Genomic DNA, 23,015 nt, shown 5'->3' with positions numbered 1-23,015 from the left:
GTCTCACGTCAAACTGCAAAAGTTATGGCCACAGTGCATGACAAGTGCTTAGTTAAGATGAAAAAGGCATTAAGTTGTGGGTGGAAGACATGAACAGAAATGTCTTCCAGTTGACAGCAATTGAGTTTGATACTATCCTTGATTTCAGGCATCCATTGGGGGTCTTGGAATGTGCTCCCTGAGGATAAAGAGGATAACTGTACCAGTTATGCTGTGTAGGAAAACAATTTTCTTAATAATGATAGTGATAATTAGTGGGACGTGTGCATTTTATTTCTCCAAAAGATTTCAAACTTATTTTTGATATTTTTTCTTCTGTTTTTTTTTTCATAAAGCTACTGAGATAAAAGGATGTATCTTAGAAAGATTGATTTCATTTTGTTTTTTAGCAGATCATTCACTGCTTTCCAATATCAGTCTTTACTAACACAAGTAATCATCATTAATAGACGGAGAAAGTGAAGAATCTAAAAGAATAAAGAAAGTGGAAAAGTTGGTAGTCTATTAAAATTAGAACTAAAAACTCAGTATCATCAAAATATTTCTTTTTCTACACAAATGCTCTATTAAAAAGTATTTTTCTGTAGTTTTCAATAATCAAAAGCTCACATTACTGACCAATTAAAAACGCAACATCCCAACATTCTGATATTCTCCCATGGAATAACTGAATAGATGAAGGAAATTGAAAAGCACTTGATTTGATTACTTCGAAACATCAAGCAGCAATGAGCAATTATTTTGAGCAACAGCTCCCAGTGGGAATTGGCTTTGCCTTGGCCCTCACTGCATTCTTGTGCCCATTGTTTATAATTACACAAGCGCACTGTGACGGTGCTGTCGTTAAATTAGAAATGGGGCATCTTTGACAACTGCAGTAAAATGCAACAAAAGAGGAGTGTGATTTTTTTTTCTGCTTACCTTCTTCTTTCACTTATTTAAACATGCATTAATTAACTTGTTCTGGCAAGTGTTTAGCAAACATTGAACAATGGCATTTCTTTAGTGGTATAATTAAAATTCTCTTTTAAAATGTTTTGCCTGGTATTTTATGTACAATTTGACTCTAGCAAACAGAGGTTCCAATGAAAGGTTTTAAATGAAGGCAATCAAAATTGATAAAGCATCCAGCATCCCATTCGAACATACTGTCTTCCTGTCTAGAGCAAGTTTAATTTGATGGTCAGTTAACATGAACCTGAATTAGTGACGACGTCCACACCCTCACAAGCCCCCTTCCATCTTAGCAATAGTTAGTCTCAGGGAAGAAGACTTTTGGTGTTACAGTACCCCTTTAAGTTACTATACAAAATTTATTAAATTAATTATTCTAAGTTATTATACCAAGATATTTATGAGAAGCATCTGATTTAGGTTATGAACTCTCTGCAGATAAAGTTACATAAAACACATTGAACGAACAAAACTATCCAAACAGCAAGTGGAGCTTTGATTATTTCTTCCCATTATAACTTGGCATAAGGGTTACACCTCTGTAAATACTGCTATCCTTTTGGGGGAGAAGTGCCGTGGTAGTTTTTCAGTGCTAACAGGCAAGTGTCCGAAGCACATAAAAATCTGGATCACTATCCCTTGTTTGCTGTGTGTGTGTGTGTGTGTGTGTGTGTGTGTGTGTGTAGTGGGAAAGGTGAAGAGAGACAGAAAAGAATTCATTTTGCCTGTAATGCATTGACTGACCTGAAGTGAAAGATATTTTCAGGGAAACTTTAAATTCCCCATCTTTAAATTATTCATACTTGTTTTCCTTTTAGTGATGCTAAAACAACTCCAAAAAAAGCAAAGCTTTAAATACCAGAACCATCGGTAAATAATAAGTGATTTACTGGCTCTCAGGATTACTGAGGTCTCTAATGATCTTTTTTAATTAGCGAGGATTAAAACAGATTCCTCCCCATCACTTTCTTCAGACCTTGGGGTCTGCAACTGAGCTGAGCAAGGGTGAGAACAGAAAGGCATTCCCTCTGGCTCTGAACTTAGAATTGGAGCTTGACACCCAGAGGTAAGAACCACTTGCACTTTTGTAAGAGAAAGAGCAAAATAAAGTGCAACTCCCGCTCCATGGAGAGCTTGCCTGATTCTGGGGTTTTCTTAGCAAGCCCTCCCTTGTGGCTCTTACACTAAGCCATCTTTCCAACCTGCCTGGTTGTTTTTGTTTTTGTTTTTTAGTAATAAAGGTGATCTATTGGTCTTCATCCAACACTCCTGTATTCTTCATCTTTTGAGTTTGGAAGAAAAAGGGAGATGCTATTTATCAGGTGCCTCCACTGAGACCCCAAAACTTTACTATTCTTGATTTAAAGTCGAGGAAATTGGAACACAGCGTATCAAGTCACTTACCAATGTCTCATGGCTAACAAGTATTGATGCCAGGATAAAAACGGATAAACAGGCTCCTCCTATGCTTCTAAACACCGTGCTATTCTATCCCTGAGGGTGAGCACATCGGCCCTAATTTTATACATGAGAAACAAGAGATGAGAGAGGTGGAACAGCTTGCCTGAGATCACATGGGAAGAAAGAGAGTGAGCTCTAAACCCCGGCTCTTCTAAGTATCACTATCACAACTTTCCTCATATTTATTCTGCACATCCATGCCTTTTCTAACCAAACATTCAAAAGAACTTGGACCTTCCTTGAGTGATTCAAAGTCATTATTATGAAAATCAGTGTGCTGTATTTGAAACATGGTGATATCTCCAAGTGCTGTGAAGTACTCGTATGTTCATTTTGATGGTCATTAGTCATATCATCAATTCCTGCATTTAGTCATTCTTACATTCAGCCATGCGTGCCTTCATCTAGACATTCGCTTATTTCACCAATGTTTATCTGATGTTACTATGTGCCAGGCACTGCTCTTGGTACCGGGATGTAGGACTTCATCACTCTCCGAAGACCAGCCCCTGACCTGTTCTGTTCTGTGCTCAGCTCTTCTGCCTGCCTGTGGTACCTCCTCTGCCTGTGCCTTTCAGCTATCCCCTCCCGCTAATGTTGAGACTCCAGCCTTCAGCACTCTTAACCTCATCCCTTCAATTTGCTGGGGATTTAGAAACCTGATGATAAGTTGTTCAAATTTTGTCTGAAATGAGAGTAAATACAACCTAGATGTTGTTTCCATAAGCAAAATACAAATGATATCGTGGATGTTATGACTAAGAAGGAGCCTCTAGATTAGTTGGGTTTTATCCAAATTCCGCCACTCTCTCGCTATGTACTCTGGGCAAAGTATTCAGTCCCTGTAAGCCTATGTTTATCTCTAAAAGAGAGGATAAGAACATGGTCCCCATCACAAAGGATTGTTGTAAGACTTACACATGTGTACAGCATTTATCCCATTACCTGGCACATTTGTTTGCTACTCTTAGTTAGCTTGTAAGTTTTGTGACAACTATTTTTACCCCTTGGAGACCTGCATTGGTGTTATTTTTTAGAGGATTCAAGAACGCACAATTCTAAAGCCACAGTTAGATTGAGCACCTGTCATGTGGGCAGCAGCCTGGCCCGCACCCCTTTTGAGTGTATTCAGAGTGAGGGCACCCTAGTCTGATGCATGGCTTGGGATCTGGCTTCATTGCATATTCACTGCATGACCTTGGACAAGGTATTTGACCTAAGTTTGAGTTTCTCATCTGCAGAAATTGGAAGAATATTATCCAACTCTCACGATAGTCATGAGAATTCTTGAAAACACCTTTGTGATGTGCTTAGCAAAGTACCTAGCACGTGACAAGTTCAGGGGTAGAATATAGCAACTGATAACCAGTAGTATTATTTATTAGTTAGACATAGTATTATTGATAAAAGACTTACACATATCAGCCAAAATTAATTTAAACATCTTTACTCGTTGTAACACTTTATGCAAGTGTTAGCCTCTAAAAATCATCTGTGATGTGCCAAATTCACAATTACTTAATGGTAAACTAAACAATGTGATTGCTTTTGCAATTTAATAAAGTTAAATCTGTTTTGGACTTCCCATCCTCACTAAGATACCTTCATCTCCTGCAGGCACATAGCTGCCAGCCAATACTCTCTGGCTGCCCCCTCATTGAGCTGTTAAGAGCCAGCTCACTGAAATCATCCACGCTAATTTATAAGAGGGTTTTGACATCTCCCAGTCTTGTTTAAGCTTCATTGTCTTAAATGGCCATGTGTCTAAAAAAATTAATGTATCTGCCAGAGAACCTAACATATAAGCAGAGAATAATATGAAACCCAGTCTTTCCTACAATTCTGCAATCTAAACATATAGTTTGCTACAGAAATGTTTAAAATTCATACCATGAAGAGCTAATTAAAAGTATAAGAATGCTTTCTCTTCTTCTTTGTTTGCACAAGTAAATCTTTTGGGAAAAGACAGGGTCCACATGCCCAAAGGGCCCTCAAGAGCCAGGCAAGGTGCTTAAAGGAATGAAGCAAGGGGGTCTAGGAAAACCCCAGTGGGTGGGAGATGGCAAATGGCATTGGAACACAAGACCCTAGCAGAGGAGCACAGGAAGGACAGTGGGGATCATGGCAGCCCAGGAAGATCTTGTGTTGCTGTGGGAGGCAGCTCTCTCCACTTCAGAAATAAAGGCCACTAGAATTTTTGATTTTTCAAGTTAATCCAGAAACGAGGATCTACTGATTTCTTCTGTGTGTGTGTGTGTGTGTGTGTGTGTGTGTGTGTGTGTGTGTGTGTGTGTTTTGAGACGGAGTCTCACTCTGTTGCCCAGGCTAGAGTGCAATGGTGCGATCTTGTCTCACTGCAACCTCCACCTCCCGGTTTCAGGCAATTCTCCTGCCTCAGCCTCCCAAGTAGCTGGGACTATAGGCCCACGTCACCACACCCAGCTAATTTTTGTATTTTTAGTAGAGACGGGCTTTCACCATGTTGGCCGGGATGGTCTCGATCTTTTGACCTCGTGATCCGCCCACCCCAGCTTCCCAAAGTGCTGGGATCACAGGCATGTGCCACCGCGCCCAGACGGATCTACTGATTTCTTGAAGAGTAGCAACTGACGTAAGTTTCTTAACTGTAGAATAAAAGGTATAACCAAAAAAATGCACAAGAAGTAAATATGTACCTAGGAGCTAAGACCTTTGACAGTTTAAGTCATTGTAGCCATCTTAATGTTCTTAAGTAAGGCCTCACATGAATTCATTCATTTTTATCCTCACAGCTATCTTATGAGGTAGGTACTATTAATATCATCCCATTTTATAGATAAAGAAATTGAGACACAAATTGGTCCCCTCTTTGTCCAGCCAGCGTTGTGAGGGGCTAAGATTCTCACCTCGACATGTGGCATGCCGGAGTCTGCTCATCATATTCTCATGTTTACATAGTTTAGTAGCTCTCATAATAAAATAGTTTGGACTTTTCCCCCACATGTGGTAAAAAAAACTTTGTCTTTATGCTCTAATTTAAGTTTTGATCCATTTTGCTTTTGGTTCCAAGTCAGCATTTCAGTCCCCCACTACATATAAAATGTCATTTTATGTGCTGTAACACATTGGGTTTTATCTTTATTAATGCAATGTGTGGAATATGATTTCAGAACAAGGGTAATGCTGTTAAAATCGCTTCATCTGGAAATACGTCCGTTTGCAAACACATTGGCATATTATTCACAAATATAAACATTTACAAAATAATATATCAGGCATCATTTGATGGCTCTTGCCATAGTGATTCATTGGCACAAGAGAAGTGCTTGGTGGTGAGAGGTGCCAAAGCTGTTTGACACATTTCAGTGGAGTTCATTACACACACGAAATGGAACCAATTTTACTCAACAGTGACTTTGACATTTACAGAAAAATGAAATGGAGGTTTAGAAATGAAGACTTCATGTGAAATTCCTACCAAAACTTTTAAACTGGCTCTTTCCTTATGTTACCACGTCTAGAAGATCGGCCATGTTCTATGTCTATATATATATATATTATATATATATATATATATATTTTTATTCACAGCAGGTGACCTATTCAAAACAAAGTTTCTTGAGTTGTCAGGAAATTGATCTTGAGCAAACTTAATTGGCTGTAAAACTCTTCTCTCAGGATAAATATCATATTTTTTTCAGATTTACTTGTAGGAAGGCATGTTTCCCTTTGGCTTCACTCTGTTTAATTCATCTTGAAATACAATCTGTTTCTTTAATTTTCTAGGCTTTCATGGATTAAGTGCCATCTCCATCCTTATCACACACAAAGACAGAGCAGGACTCTAAGATTTCAGGCTCAGAGTTGTAATGCAATAAGAGGGATGTCCAAAAGTCATAAATAACCAGCTGTTTTCTATTTCATTAATGCTATAATACAAGAAAATGTACCAAAAATTGATAAGGGATTTATGATACATATGCTAAAAAGAGTTCTATGTTTATGGGTTAGGAAGAGTTAAGTGTAGATCATCCAGGATAGGATGACTTAAGTATAGACCGTATTTACAGAAATATAAAGTACTATGCCATAGTATGCCTATGCAACACCATTTAGCTGAAGAAACAATTCATAATAGGTTTCAAAACATTCTCTTACTATGGTAACTGGTTAAATTATATTAATAACGTTGCTTTACTGAATGCCTACTGTGCTTTCAATGCCAAAGTTAAGGCTCTGCATACCAAAGAACAAATGTGTTTGCTTTAATTTGTAAGTCTAGATAGCATTGTAGTGATATTGCACTGATTAGAATTAATCAAGAACACCAGAACAAATCTATGTCAAGTCTGAATTTCAAAACTTGAATGTAATTACATTGCTTTCAAATCTGTCTTATATTTATTTATTTGTCTGCAAATAGTGTAATAAAATCAGTATCTCAAAGCCAGGTAAGACATTTGAGTCATTCAAGCTGTTATCAAATGTAAGTCACTGGAGAAGCAATTCAATCAATAAAAAAATTTATAATTAGCATGTTAATTATTTGTGAATAAAAGGTGATTCCAAAGTACACTAGGGAACTTGAGGACATATTAGGTTGTCTTCTCGTTCTGTATATCCCTATGAAATATGTTTGCACTATTAATTTCCAATAATCTAGGGGAAAATGTTTTGCTAATCAAAAGAAAACATCAGCCCAGCCTTTGCATTAATTATCACATATTCTAACTTGATAGGACTTGAATTAATGAGGCCCAGGCTCCCCAAAATGGAACACATTAAATAAAATCTGGACTTGACCATGTACTCTTGTGGATATTGAAGTACATATGCACATTGGCCGCCAGACAAATTTTCTCAGTATGCAATTACCGAAGCTACGTGGGCCTCGCTCCGCTATTCCAAAGCATCTCAATTACCTTCTAGTCATTGGTAAAACAAGGTTCTGCAAAGATTCAAACTAGATTTCTTGACCACCAACTACTTTTGCATGTCAAATTTCAGAGCACACAAATGATTCCCTATAGAAAATAGAAAGTTCCTCAGAAAAAACTGAGATTCCAACAAATTGAAAAGTAGAGACATAGTCTGCTAAGTAGCCTTGTAAGTCCACTGCTAACCTGTCATTAGACTGTAATTAGGTAGCTCATGTCTTATTTTTAGAGAGTTGTTCATGTTTCTAATTCATTGGCTCCTAATGCTAAGAAGGAATGGAGGGCAGGATGAGGGCAGCAAAAAGGTACAATATCTACTTTTCTCACACCGTTTAGTCTTCAGGTATTTCGTGGTCGAATAGCCCTGGCTGCTATTTTAAGTTCAGTATCTGAGCATGCCCTTACTCCTTTCCCCTTTCCATTTACTTCCTGACGTCTACAAAATGAGCCACCGCATCTGATTGCCACTTGCCACATGGTTCCCCTCTACTTTGCCTGCTCAGAAATCAGTGGTTTCCCACAGTTCTCAAAGTTGGGCTACTTCCAGGCCATCAACTTCCTTTGCTTGAACACATGATCATTCTGCACTGTAAGAACCCTGTTTTTTGCAACATACTAATTTTGTCCCATTTAATGTTTTTTGGGTTAAGGAAAATCTAATATTTGGACACTGTGTTAGTTCACTTTCTGTTGCTTACAACAGAATACCTGAAACTGGAAAATTTATAAAGAAATAAATTTTCTTTTTTTTTTTTTTTTTTTTGGAGACGGAGTCTTGCTCTGTTACCAGGCTGGAATGCAGTGGCGCAATCTCGGCTCACTGCAACCTCCACCTCCTGGGTTCAAGCAATTCTTCGGCCTCAGCCTCCCGAGTAGCTGGAACCACAGGCGCATGCCAGCATGCCTGGCTAATTTTTTTGTATTTTTAGTAAAGACAGGGTTTCACCATGTTGACCAGGATGGTCTCAATCTCTTGACCTCACGATCCACCCGCCTCGGCCTCCCAAAGTGCTAGGATTACAGGCAGGAGCCACCGCTCCTGGCCGAATTTTATTTCTTAAAATTACGGAGACTAGGTGCAAGGCTGAGGTGCCACATCTGGTGAGGATCTTCTTACTGGTAGAAACTCTCTGCAGAGTATCACATGTGAGGTGGCTCAGCATACTAACATGTGACTCAGATCTCTCTTACTCTTATTTTCTTTTTGAGCTGGAGTTTCGCTCTTGCTGCCCAGGCTGCTGGAGTGCAGTGGTGCGATCTCAGCTCACTGCAGCCTTCACCTCTGGATTCAAGCGATTCTCCAGCCTCAGCCTCCCGAGTAGCTGGTTTATAGGCGCCCACCATCATGCCCAGCTAGTGTGAGTGTGTGTTTTGGTAGAGACGGGGTTTCACCATGTTGGCCAGGCTGGTCTTGAACTCCTGACCTCAGGTGATCCACTAACCTCAGCCTCCCAAAGTGCTGGAATTATAGGTGTGAGCCACCGTGCCCAGCCTCTCTTCCTCTTCTTATAAAGCTACAAGTCACACTCTCATGATAACCTATTACTCCATCAATCCTTGAATGGGTTAATCCATTCATGAGGGCAGAAAGAACCCTCACAATCCAATCATCTCTTAAAATCCCCACCTCTTAATACTGCCACATGGGGGATTAAATTTCAACATGAGTTTTGGAGGGGGCAGATATTCAAACCATAGCAGATATCATTCATTTTAACTTGTCAAATTCTTTTCTGATATAACAGAATAATATCAGCATGTTAATTACCAGTACATTTTTTACAGGAGAAAAATTACTAAGTTAAAGCTAGTTCTGATTTTTTTTCACCTGAGTAAAGATGACTTTTAAAACCTTAATGTAATAAAATGGAAAAGAAGAAAATATAGATTTAATCAATGAGTCCAACCTCCAGGGAACTTTCTTTTGGCCCATATTCTTTTCCTTTATGCAAACAGTGGTGACAAGGCACACAGTATCTCTGCCTTTGCTGTCCCTGTACTACTACTGTTAAATGCTGAATTGAAGTCCACAGAAAACAATTAGTATATAACCTACTTCAGGATTTTCAAGTGCTTCTATTCTTTAATTTTAAGAAAATTTTGACTTGTGTGGAGATGTTTTCTGATCAATAAAAACATGTCTAGGCCTAAGAGAGGTCTATGCTATCTTCTGCAGATGTTTGCAATGTGTTGTAGATGGAGTCTATACATGCAATACAAATGAGAATAACAACAATAATTAGTAATTATAATATCTAATACTTATTAATACTGTATTAAATGTCAGGTACTGTTCAAGGTGGTTTGCATGTAATGCCTCATTTAATCCTTATAACACCCTGTGAGGTAGATAGTATAATTATCCCCATTTACAGAATAATGAAACTGAGGTACATTGAGATTAAACCATTTTCCCAAGTTCACAGACAATAATGTTGCAGACCCTAGCACTGATGATCATAACCACTATGCAATCCTGCCTATTGAGACCCAGCAATCCCATTACTAGGTATATACCCAAAGGATTATAAAACATTCAATTACAAAGACACATACGCATGTATGTTTATTACGGTAGCGTTTACAATAGCAAAGACTTGGAACCAACCCAAATGCCCATCAATAATAGACTGGGTAAAGAAAATGTGGCATATATACACCATGGAATACTATGCAGCCATGAAAAAGGATGAGTTCATGTCCTTTGCAGGGACATGGTTGAAGCTGGAAAAGATCATTCTCAGCAAACTAATGCAGGAACAGAAAACCAAACACCAAATGTTCTCACTTATAAGTGGGTGTTGAACAATAAGAACACATGGACACACATAGAGGAATATCACACACTGGAGCCTGTCAGGGCATGAGGGATTGGGGGAGGGATAGCAGGGAGTAGGAGAATTGGGGAGGGATAACATTAGAAGAACCACCTAATGTAGATGAGGGGGATGGATGTAGCAAACCACCACCTTGGCACGTGTACGATCTGATGTAACAAACCTGTACGATCTGCACATGTACCCCAGAACTTAAAGTATATTTTAAAAAAGGGAATATTAAATGAGAATTGCTAAGTTGTATATTCAACAGTTTAAAGGGGTTTAAAAAAAACTTTATAATTTCACAGAGAAATCTAACCCTCTAAAAAACTAACAACGAATATGAGTTTGAGCACTGATCATAGTAATTCAATTATATATGTTAAGTTTTTAATAAGGAGATACCCTGTCTAGTTGATACAAAAAGAGCTGGGCTGTTGCAAAATTAGAGGTTGTAGCCTACTTGGAAATACTACTTAAATTTTTATCACTTAAAAGCTCATTACCAACTAAGAAAAAAACTAAATACTTGACATTTTGGTATCTGTGATATTAAAAAGGACTAATATTTAATATTCAAGTGGCAACAGCTTGTAGAGTTTGCACACAACACCCACAGGGATCGATTTTTCTCTAAAACGGCCTTCAGGAGTCTGCCTTTTAAACAGCTGACACCTCCTTTCTCCGCATCCCTCCTTCCTGCCAGCACCATGGGGCGCTCACGGAGTGCAGCAGCAGACATGTAATTCTGCACTGCAGGATTTGTCTTTGCAAATAATGGAGAATGAGGGAAATTAAGAAAAATGTAATTTCCACAGAATCAACCTCAGTGTAATCTTTGCTACTAAAAATGCATAGATGTCTTCAGAGGGCTTTTCTCCATATGCCCTATCAGTCCCTTTTATATACCAGCTATGAGGAGAGAGAAGAATCATTCCTACCTAATTGATCATCAGTCATTCCACACCTGTACCAAGGCTGCATGATGACAAGCATACTGTTGCCTGGCATTTTTCCAGTTGACTAATTGTCACAGTACTAATTCACTTACCTATGGAATTTTCAACTTCCCCAGCCTGCTGTCAAGAAGATGCATAAGAATGGAATAAAGGATTTAAAATGCTGAATATTATACAATATTTCACTTATCTTTCAATAGAAGGCTTTGACTAAGCCAGGTATTAGGTGGCTATAATTACTCATGGCTGGAGTAAAAAACAAATGACAACCTTGTCATATATACATTTACCTGGTAGAATGACAAGAATCAAGTGAACCCATTTTTTCTGATGTAGAGAAAAAACTACTAATCAGATTACCTAAAACGCGTTTCTTGATCTGCATGGTTTAGAGTAAATGTACCAGTTCAATTACTAATAAGTTCCACGTTACAAAACACTTCCTTGTTGTTGTTGTTGTTAGTGCTATTTAAGACAATGTTTTTTCTATATCAAATAGTAAGGTAAAGGAGTAATTTACTGTCTTTTTTTTCCAAAAAATGTGGAAACGTTTATAAAGGCGATATAGGCATATATGACTTTAGCTGCATAAACTAGTAAACCAGTTTGGGACATGTATACCAAGCAATCTGGCCACCAAGATTTTTTAATGGTAGATTGTGCTTTTGAAAATTAATATTTCCTGTGGAAAATTATTACCCACAAGTATAATAGCTGACGTTTCTGAAGATCTTATCGTTGATGACCCTCACTGTGGTACTTAGATTTGTTTGATGTATCTGTGAAAGTTACCTAGCAACTATGCAACTGTAATTTTTGACATAACAAATATAAATGTAATTTGACCAGTTTGAAAAAATATGCTTCTTCATGATACAAGCAAAGATTTATAAAGTTAAGGATTTCCTGAGGAAATCTGAATAGAATCACTCCATTTAGTCTATTAAATACAAATTCTATAGGTTGCTTAATCACGCATCCTATAGGATTATTAGGTCCGCTAAGGAAAAAAAAAGTTTTCTGGTCAAGTTTGGGAAATACTGGATTAATTATGTATAGGCTTAGCTTCATTGTTGCAAAATATCACTTTAGAAACTTTATTTCAGGCACTTTGATGGGCTAATCTGCGCTCTGAAGAGACGGTGTATGGTCTTTTCCAACCTCATTTGACCCACAGGTCCTATCACAGCCCGTCTCCGAAGCCTAGAGTCTGCAGAGCAGGCTCCGCCTGGACTCACGCCTGGCACATCTCAGGGATTCAATCCATTTTAGCGAAGTTCCAACATTATGCACTTTCAATTGAATTCAAATGGTCTGTGATGTTCTTTGCCTTAGACTTGTTCATGAGGATAAATATGCAAATAGAATCAGAAACATAAACTCGTTTTTTCTACCAGATCTCAGCCCACATATTCCAAGGTAAAGGAGTAGTGCAATAATCCATTCCGGCACATTGACCTACAGCAACACTCTTCCTCAAAATAGGATTTTTAAGCGATAGAAAAGGAGAAAGAAAACAACAGCTTCCTACCCAGCACATGCCTTCCGTTTAGCGTGTCTGGAAGACCGTCTCCTTCCTTTCAAAATTGATAGCCAACTTTTTTTGTTGTTTTGCTATTCAAATTTCTGTCCTCTTTTTTCCAGCCTATTTGCTCTAACACTGAATTTTAAGCATCTCTAAAAATGCTTGATATGTTATTATTCTTTCCAGATATCCTCTGAGAGCCAAGCAAAGAACATTAAGGAAGGAAGGAGGAATGAGGCTGGATACAGTGCAGTGAAAAAGGCAGTTCCCAGAGAGGGGCACTCACGACCCAGAGACTCGACGGTGCTATCAGCATGAGAACTTACCGCTACTTCTTGCTGCTCTTTTGGGTGGGTCAGCCCTACCCAACTCTCTCAGCTCCACTATCTAAGAGGACTAGTGGTTTCCCAGCAAAGAAAAGGGCCCTGGAGCTCTCTGGAAACAGCAAAAATGAGCTGAACCGTTCAAAAAGGAGCTGGATGTGGAATCAGTTCTTTCTCCTGGAGGAATACACAGGATCCGATTATCAGTATGTGGGCAAGGTAGGATTCCTTTGATGTTCTGGGTTTAAAAGCCTGAAGAAGTTACTTCTAATAAATAGACGGGGAGGATGCGAACTATTCCCCAAAAGATTGTTGCTTATCTGGTAAGACTTTTTTTTTCCACTTGAGTAGTTTCAGGAAGAAGACTGTAGCAAGAAGCTGAGAAATGTTAGCCCTGCCACAAAGAGAGAGAAAATGCTCCAGTTGAAAGTGAAACGCCCACAACCACTCGCATAGGATTATCACAAATCCTTCAATTTTTACTGTAGCTTGAAAAATGTGGTCTGACTATTCTATAAAGTAGAGTGTATTAAAAATAGGAATGGAGAGATGAAGCTGTAAAGAAAGGAAGGCTCCTTCTTCTCTCGTTCTAAAAGCAAATATTCTGAGCTATAGTCCTTTGGCCAAGTTCAAATTAACAATTTCTTAACTCTGCTACCTCCGGCACCATGTATTCTCTGACCACATGGAGCCCTTTGCTGTCAAAACCCACCGCTACCTTAGATTTGGCAGCTGCTCCTGCTACTGCTAAGTCTTATCTCAAAGAGTTGGCAAAAATAAAAACAAAAAAAAACAGGTATTTCAAAATCTTGTGATCTAACTGTGGCAAAATTTGTAAAAGAGAAAAATGCTTATGTAAAGGTACTCTTTCCAAATATCATCTGACCATTTTATTGACTCCAGAAAGTAAAGTGAGGAGGCATCAGTTACTATAGCCCTCACAGATTACTGGAGCTGAGTCAGGGAAAACAGCTTGGTTAGCCTGCCATCATGAGTTTCGTGAATTTTATCATCAGCTCCAAACTTGTTGCAGAATATCTGCATACTAAAAAGAGGCGGAAGAAAAAAACAGGGTTACAGGCTGCTACTTTGTAGGTTCTGTGCCTCATAAGGTAATATTGATTTTTAAAAAACCATTGTCACACATCCCTTCATAAACAAACCGAGAATGAACATAAAAATATACATGAGAAAATGCATTCATTTATGATTAAAGCTATGATTTTAAGACATCTATATTAGGATACCATGCAAAAAAAACATACTTTTTACAGATTCCAAAGGCTGCATGTTCACACTTCAATCTGTGATCAAATATCCCTGAATAACCATATGTAAATATTCTTTTTAAGTATTTACCACCATAAATGAAGGAAAGCCATCCATGGCTTGGGCTGATGTAACCAGGAAGTGTTCCAGTGATGTGAATTATTAATGTGGAATAAAGTAAGAGAGGAAGTATTCAGTGAAGGGGTGAACATCAGCACAGATCCCCGAGGATCTAGCCATGTTAGCTGTGAAATTCATGCTCTGTGTGACTCCGAAAGACAGTTCAGCTACTTGTACTTCACTCCATTTCCTTTGTGAAATTTGAAGAACACTAGGTTAACTGGGTGATGGTTGTAAAAAATCATCATCATCTTTAAAATCTTTAAAGCAATTTTTACAACACAAATAGTATCGTTGCCATAGACGATCAAGTTTTAAAAAGTGCTTTATCTAAATAACGGCTCCCCTTTCTCCTTTCCAGTTTTCTTCTCCAATTATGATGCCGTTTTACACCTATAATGCCATATATTATTAAAAAAAAAAAAAAAAAGGCCAGGTTATGTCAGGACACTAGAAACAGCAGTGGATAAAACCACATAAGAATCAGTTTTACAATTATAATTGTGAGAAGGAATATTGCCATGGGGAAAAGTTACAAGCCGTGGACTCGAGCAGATCTGAGAATGTGTCGCTGTGCTGCCGGTTGCCAATTACGTGACCCAGGACAGGTTATTAACCTTCCTAGGCTTTCGTTTCCTCACCCAGAAAGTGCATGCAGCAATGCCTACTGGTGGAGCTGCACTAGTGGCAGGGACAGAGTAGGTACATAAAGAAGTTACTATTATTGGTAAAAATCCACTGTCTATGTTCTATTAAGTCTATGTGCAATGCATTGAAGTGGCATATTGACTTCTATATCACTGCAGAAGTAAAATGAGGTAATTAACAAATCTCGGTGGAAAATATAGAGAAGCACTGGCAAAATCTCTTCACAGCTACAGCTTTGACTAGATTAGTTGGATTTGGATAGTTTATTGGCAGCTAGATAAATTTCCCTCCCTCTTCATCATCTGTCCTTCCCTGCTGCCCCTCCCTCTCCTCCTTGTGCTTATAATACAGGAGACATTTGCCATTCTTTTTAATTCTTTTTTGAGCTGGGGTCTTGCTCTGTCACCCAGGGTTAAGTTCAGCAGCGCATTCTCCGCTCACTGCAGCCTCGACTTCCTGAGCTCAAGCTGTCCTCCTGCCCCAGCCTCCCAACTAGCTGAGACTACAGCATGAACAACCGTACCAGGCTATCCCTCCAAATTTTACAATATTTCCTGTTCAGCTTCCTCCTGCAACTCACATTGCCTCAGTGCATACTCCAGGAACAATAAGAATAGTTAGGCTGACATAGAAAGGTGTACCAAGGCTAACAGAACCTTTAATTATGCTATTTGAGCAGGTTACTACTAACTAAAAATTACTCAGAGCCTATGGTGGGTACCTAACACTCACAAGATCGATGTGTATGTGGAAGGACAGAAGCATTAACTGAGGAAAAGTAATGCTGCTGAGAAACTAACACTTAAAATAGAAGAAAAAATATTGAAATTATAAACATCTGTTTCTCTTTGTGTTCATCTGAAATAATGATGATGCAGATTAATTGGTGGTAAATCATCATGAGGATGGTGGAGTGAGAAAAATGTGACAATAAGTGAGGGAAGTAAAGGACTTTCAGGTGTAAAAGGGAGAAAAAAAGAGAGGTCATGGGCAGGCAGGGGGGTCACAGCAGCCGAAGAGGAGTCCAGGGGCTGGAATGGCAGTGAGAGAACAGACAAGATGGTGCTTTACAACCGAAGCACAAGCAACTGCAGAGAGACCTGCCTCCTCCTCTGTCTTGACTTTCCTCACCCTTCCACTGCGTTCTAGTGCCAGCAAGATTAATGCAGAGACAGGGACAAGATGGGGTGGGGCGGGGATAGTGGTGAAACCCAATTATAGTTGAAATATTGACAAACCAAATTCTGATTTATGAAAAAATGTCAACTTCCACTCACTTAAAATGGTGGTGGCAGGAACAGGTAACAGGATAGGAAGAAATAAGCAGTCCTGTATACAGTACGTTTCTGAGTTTGTGAGTTTAAGATATAAAAACGGGATGTGATTGCTTTCTAAACTGCATCTCCATGTGGGGGCTGCTTGGAGCTGCTTTAGCTTGAATGGCATCTGCCTCACCTGGGAACCTGTTAGGAATGCAGAGTCTCAGGCCCCACCTCCAATCTGAGTGAATCAGAAATCTGCATTTTAACAAGATCCCCAGGCGAATTGTATGCACTAAAATTTTGAAAAGTGCCGCTTTTAAAAATACCTTCCCTGTCTCGCCTCCCCAGAAATTCTGATTTAGTTGGTTTTTAATTCTTTATGATTCTAACATGTTGCCAAATTTGGAAGCCACTGACCCAGGAGGATATTATTGCTAATCATGATAAGAAAATGTGGCAAGTTCAGTGATAAATTGGGCATCCACAAAGTATTATCAAAATGAAAAGAGGGGCCGGGCGCAGTGGCTCAAGCCTTGTAATCCCAGCACTTTGGGAGGCCGAGGCGGGCGGATCACGAGGTCAAGAGATCGAGACCATCCTGGTCAACATGGTGAAACCCCGTCTCTACTAAAAATACAAAAAAAAATTAGCTGGGCATGGTGGCGCGTGCCTGTAGTCCCAGCTACTCAGGAGGCTGAGGCAGGAGAATTGCCTGAACCCAGGAGGCGGAGGTTGCGGTGAGCCGAGATCGCGCCATTGCACTCCAGCCTGGGTAACAAGAGCGAAACTCCATCCAAAAAAAAAAAAAAAATGAAAAGAAGAGCCGCCCTGGGACTCCATCTAAAGACAGAGCAGGTGTTAGCTTACACTGCAGCAGGAGAATTGCCAGGACCTCCCAATTAATCGGATGTAGAAGCCAAAGGACCAAAAGCTGGAGTTCAAAGAGTCAGAGATTTAGAGACTGAACAACCAAGAGAGTAAAAGAGTCCTAACACTGACAGAAAACACAAAGAAGTACAGATTTTCTTGTCAGGCTGAAGAAAAGAGTGTTTTATTTTTGTACAAAATCCACGTGGGTCATCTTTGGCTTATGTAAACTTAATATCATAGAAAAATGGAGGGAAGCCTTGTAATTCCACATTTTCAGAGATCCCTGTACCCCTCGACCCTGTTTGATGTAACGTAGCAATTTCTTGATGATGATTGGTACATAGTCTAAGATTACATTACATACGAAAAAAAAAGCGCAGGTAGATGTAGATACAGATTAGATTTTGAAGACACAGGCATTCATTAACACAAAGATGAATTTCCTTAAAATACCAGAATGATGCCTAACTTTAGGCAGAAGATTTGCACACTGTATTAAACAGCCACAGCAATGCTTAATTCCCATCCCCCCATTTTATCTTCCACAATGTTCTTTAACCCCTCCTTCCACATAATGTATATATAAGATCAACTGCCACTAAAGCATTTGAGACGCTTCTATTTTTAGTAACATGCCAGGAGATCTGTTTTTATGGAATTTAATAAACTGTATATTTCAAAAAATATTTTCTGAAGAAAGTTCATGATGATTTTGGGGGGACAGTTCTCAAAAAAATTGATAGGCTGTATTTTTTTTTAATATGATGAAAACGTGGGTTCTGTTTGAGGCTCTAACATACAGGCCTTCCCAAAATGCCTTTCTCCTTAGTCTTTAAAATTAATGTCTACCCAATTCAATGAAGCCACTCTTCTCAAGATAATTAGACAGTAATGTTTTAACGGACCATAAAAATAAAAGTTGTCAGCCATACACACCTTTAAAATTAGAAATGAGCAATTATTTGCAACTATAATTACATGATCCAAATTAGTAAACATGAAGCAATATTTTATCCATTCTGAAAGGTTACTTACAAGATGCCGTGTTGAAATGTTGCTTTTTTAATTCTTTTTTTTTTTTCCTAAAAAAAGCATAAGCTGAAGAGTTGAAACCTCCTGGCACTAATTCCGTGTGTGATTCAGAGAGTCCGTGGACCACTTGTTGCTTTAAACAGCAACGTCAGATGAAAGCATCATCATAGCTGATATTTTCTGAGCATGACTGTCCCAGACCCTGTCCTAAGTACTTCAAGTGTGTTATCCCATTGGATCCTCACAGCAACCCTAATGCTTGGGTATTGTTTCCATCCCTGTGTTACAGATGAGTAAACTAGAGCTCAGAGCAGTCAAGTATTTCGTGCCATTGTCTCACACTGCTAAGACCCTAACAGGTGATACTGTCTGACACCTACCTACTCAGTTAAATACCTTCCCCCATATGTCCACGTTGCAAAGCCATTTTGAAGCACAAGTGAAAACCCCCAGAACATGCATTGGCATTCAGTGATTGCATTCTACTCAATACCACAAATACTTCTTGAGAATCTATTGTGTGAAATCCAAAGGTAGACAGAAAAAATTTTTTTAAAAAAAGGTTTTCTTTTTTTTTTCTTTTTTTTCCCCATTTATTTATTTTATTGCATTTTAGGTTTGGGGTACATGTGAAGAACATGCAAGATTGTTGCATAGGTACACACGTGGCAGTGTGATTTGCTGCCTTCCTCCCCATCACCTACATCTGGCATCTCTCCCCTTGCTATCTCTCCCCAGCTCCCCACCCCCCACCGTCCCTCCCCTATTGTCCCCCAACAGACCCCAGTGTGTAGTGCTCCCCTCCCTGTGTCCATGTGTTCTCATTGTTCAACACCCACCTATGAGTGAGAACATGCGGTGTTTGATCTTCTGCTCTTCTGTCAGTTTGCTGAGAATGATGGTTACTTTTAAAGAGCTCACGAGTATGTTTGCATTATCGTTATGCACATTCGTTTTACTTTTCTCTTTTGATTTCCAGAACACATCAATGGTATTCAAAATAGTTACATGTGAGCATTTTAAAAGTAGATATGCAATTCGTGATCTTTCTGGTCATCGTGATTCTTTTTAAGTGTCTTTTTATTTCCCTTGATAACCTCTAAACTTCTGTTCTGGTTCAGTGGCCTGCAATCATCTTTTCCCCTGAATCAGGGCAGGTGCCTTGGGCACATCTGTCTTCCTCATCATTTAAATTTAATGCTCAGCCATTTAACTAACATTTGTATATTCCTACAAGTTAGCATACTTAAGAGAAAGTGCATGCATACACTTGCTCATTGGATGTACTTCTTAGAAAAGGTTTCTAGAAGTAACTTTCCAACAGCCACTCTTGGCAATAATCCTCATTTGTTTCCACTGAAAGTGAAACCAACTGATTTCACTTTCTTAATGACAAAAGTTCCAGTTTGCTATTTGTTACTAAGAAAATGTCTTGTATAGCAGCAGTTTTCTGGCTCTTAAACTCCCCTCTGTGCATAGTAGTTCATGCGGAGAGCAGAAAAGTTAGAATATCTGGCCTTGGTCATAAACCCAAGGCAACTCTTACCTTGGGCAGCCACACAGCAGAGTAGTAGAGAAAGCCATACAAGGAACCAATCCTGCATCCTCCAACTTCCGTTTCATCATGCCTGTGGAATCATACAGCCTCCTGCTTGAATTCAATTTGTTGAACAAAATGGAGGGATCGAGCTGGGCGTGTGGCTCACGCCAGTAATCCCAGCACTTTGGCAGGCCGAGGCAGGTGTACTACTTGAGGTCAGGAATTCGAGAGCAGCCTGACCAACATGACAAAACCCACCTCTACTAAAAATATGAAATTAGCCTGGCATGGTAGCACGTGCCTGTAATCCCAGCCACACGGGAGACTGAGGCTTGAGAATCGCCTGAACCTGGGAGGCAAAGTTGCAGTGAGCCAAGATCACGCCACTGTTTCCCCAGCCTGGGCAACAGAGTAAGACTCTGTCTTTAAAAAATAATAAGAAGAAAATAAGAAGTCAAAGTAAATAAAAGAGTGAAGAGATTGGATCCTTTCTGTTTCCCCTGTAGCTGCCACCTCCACAGTCCAACGAGTTAAACAGAGGTGGAAGTTGTTGGAAGATTAGAGGCTCCCGTGCTCATTATGGACAAAGCCCCTTGAATCTATTCTACAGGCATTGTTAAGCATTTATTTCAGCATAACTTGATAGCAGTATTAGTAAACCATGTAAATGCTGATTGCACCAGAGTTCTTCATTTTTTGTCATAATATGGATCTGTAATAGTAATAGTAATATACATAAGCCGAATGCCAACATCGTACGTTACATTACATTTAAAATCAAGATCTCTAATTGTTTTCAACTTCTATTTTAGCTTCAGAGGGTACATGGGTAGGTTTGTTAGCTGGTGATATTGGGTGAAGCTGAGGTTTGGCACACAGCTGATCCCATCACCCAGGTACTGAGCATAGTACCCTATAATTAGTTTTTCAGCTCCTGCCCCCTCCCTCCCATGTCCCGCTTCAGTCTACTGGTCCCCAGTGTCTATTGTTCTCATCTTTACGTCCATGAGTACCTGATGTTTAGCTCCCACTTATAAGTGAGAACATGCAGTATTTGGTTTTCTGTTCCTGCATTAATTCACTTAGGATAATGGCCTCCAGCTGCATCCCTGTTGTTGCTAAGGACATGATTTTTCTTCTTTATGGCTGCATAGTATTCCATGGTGTATATGTACCACATTTTCTTTATTCTACTATTGATGGGCACCTATCATTATTGATTCCATGTCTTTGCTATTATGAATAGTGCTGCACTGAACATGTGAGTCCATGTGTCTTCTTGGTAGAATAAAAATTTCTAATTTTAGTTTTGACTAAATTTTATTTCAAAAATCAGATAATACATTCCTGACATATTGTAATCAAACATTGGCAGATTCCTAAACCACTGGTGTTTTTCATTTCCACTGATATGAAAAGCCAAAAATATATTGCAACCAGAATTATACATTGACTTTTAGTGGTCTCAACCTCTCTAGCCAAAATTTAAAAATGCTTTCCTTATGTCCCACCCACATTTTCCAAAAATAAACAGCCATTTGGGAGGTGCCCTCCCTTTGATAGCCTTCATCAAATTAGGAGATTATGTTTAGATAATGTGCCATTGCACCCTAGAGGAGGCAACTCTTTGTGTGTTTGTGTAGGCTGCTGGGAGCAAACTCCTCTTTCCTACAAGCTTTTATTTTTCCAGTTATTGAGATGACAATAAAATATAACCCTCATGAACTTGCTAAATATATCAATGTTCTTGCAAACCTTTATTTCCGTCTAAAATTGGAGATAGATTAAAAAGTACAGAATTCCCCTTAAGAAAATTAGAAAGAGCTTTTTTCATCACAATTATTAATAAATGAGTGAAAGTAATGGATATTCTCAAAGTCCAATGTAAGAAGTCACATTTGAAATTGTATGACCTGGAATAAGAGAAGCAGCATGCCAAAATATTTCTGGGGGAAAACATTTACAATTTCTTCCAGTTTCTTATTCACAGAGAATACATATGCACAAAAAAGAGGGGCATTTTAAAAGACTAAAATATAAACATGTGAGAAAAATATGAATCAGTATTTTAGGTGAATTTATATGTTTCAAAGGACTTGAGAGCAGTGATGAGGGCATAATCAAAAGCTTGAAATCTCACTCTGAATGTGGGATTTAACGCCAACTATAGGGAATGGAGATTGGAGTTAAGAAGGTAGTTGAAGAAATCTCAGTTAAGGCCTTTTTGGAGTAGATTTGGAGAGAAAATTTTTGCATTCATTCAGCAATTACTCACTAGAGAGTGAGTAATTCCACATGGGCAGAATGTCCAAGTTTCGGGCGCAGCCGCACTTCTGACTACATGTGTAATATTAGGCAAGTTATTCAGTGTCCCTCTACCCCCTCGTTTCCTCAACTGTTAAATGAAAGGAGTCATAAAATTATTGAGGTGAAGATTAAATAAGTTAAAACACAGAAAGGGCTTAGAACAGGGCCTGGCATATCACACTAGTAAAGAACTAAAGCAAGACCTGTGTAAGGAGAGAAGGTGCCCTGCTGTGAAGTGTGCTTTCAAAGAACAGGTGAAATGAACAGAAAGAAGAGCTGAAGGTGAACAGGTGATCCCACTCATGGCCAATGTTGTGAAGCCACGTGTTATGGGTCAGAAGATGGTGCCGAAGCAGTGAAGGCAGCTGAGTATGACGCATCACCAGCAATTCGGGGCATGAGTAAATGTAAAAATATGAAGTTGCCTTTATTATTCTAATCATAAGAAAAATAACAGGCACACAACTCCGCACATTGTTTGATGATCCCTGGTAACTGGTAGAGTCCCCTCTATTTAAGGATATTTATCCTTTTGTTTGAAAACATCATCACTTTATGGTACAATCTGGGATTTGCATTATTTCCATTGCCATGAATGTTATTATAGAATCTGGTTAACTCTTGTTTCTTTTAACACTCAAGTTTAAGTTCAAGGCACCCAACAATTTTTTAAATGATCTTTTCACTTGGGTTATAATAGGGTTTTAAGTAGGAATTGTTATCACAGTTATGATTAATATCATAATCTCTGTGTGTAATAGAGCCAAAGTTTTATTGTGAGACAATTACTGTTGGTTTAATTACCCTGAATGTTTCACCTTTTTAAGGGCAAAATATTTAATTCTTTAAAGTTGAACTTTGACCTTAAATATATTGAGTAGTATTTTGAATTAGATCCCAAGTACTAATCTTTCAATTAGTACTTCAGATATTGAATGTAAACTTTGGAATACTTACGTCTTTACAAACTCTCCAAGACCCTAGCCTACCTGTCTTACTCATATACCCAA

General features: G+C 38.9%; 1 protein-coding gene across 2 annotated transcripts in view; it reads left to right on the top strand.

The window, feature by feature from the left end:
- The window catches only part of CDH6 (cadherin 6), a 152,303-nt gene that overhangs the window by 62,558 nt on the left and 66,730 nt on the right, over positions 1-23,015 (top strand). For both annotated transcript variants that reach the window (XM_032279047.1, XM_032279048.1), the window contains exon 2: positions 12,821-13,176. In XM_032279047.1, coding sequence (XP_032134938.1) covers positions 12,949-13,176 — 228 coding nt within the window. In that variant the 5' untranslated portion in view covers positions 12,821-12,948. The remainder of the gene's footprint in view (positions 1-12,820; positions 13,177-23,015) is intronic.

The sequence above is a fragment of the Sapajus apella genome, unplaced genomic scaffold (assembly GCF_009761245.1).
Source record: "Sapajus apella isolate SASKATOON/1434 unplaced genomic scaffold, GSC_monkey_1.0 scaffold11, whole genome shotgun sequence".
Taxonomy (NCBI): Eukaryota; Metazoa; Chordata; class Mammalia; order Primates; family Cebidae; genus Sapajus; species Sapajus apella.
Note: the sequence above shows the minus strand (reverse complement) of the source record. Positions and strands in the feature narration are given on the sequence as shown.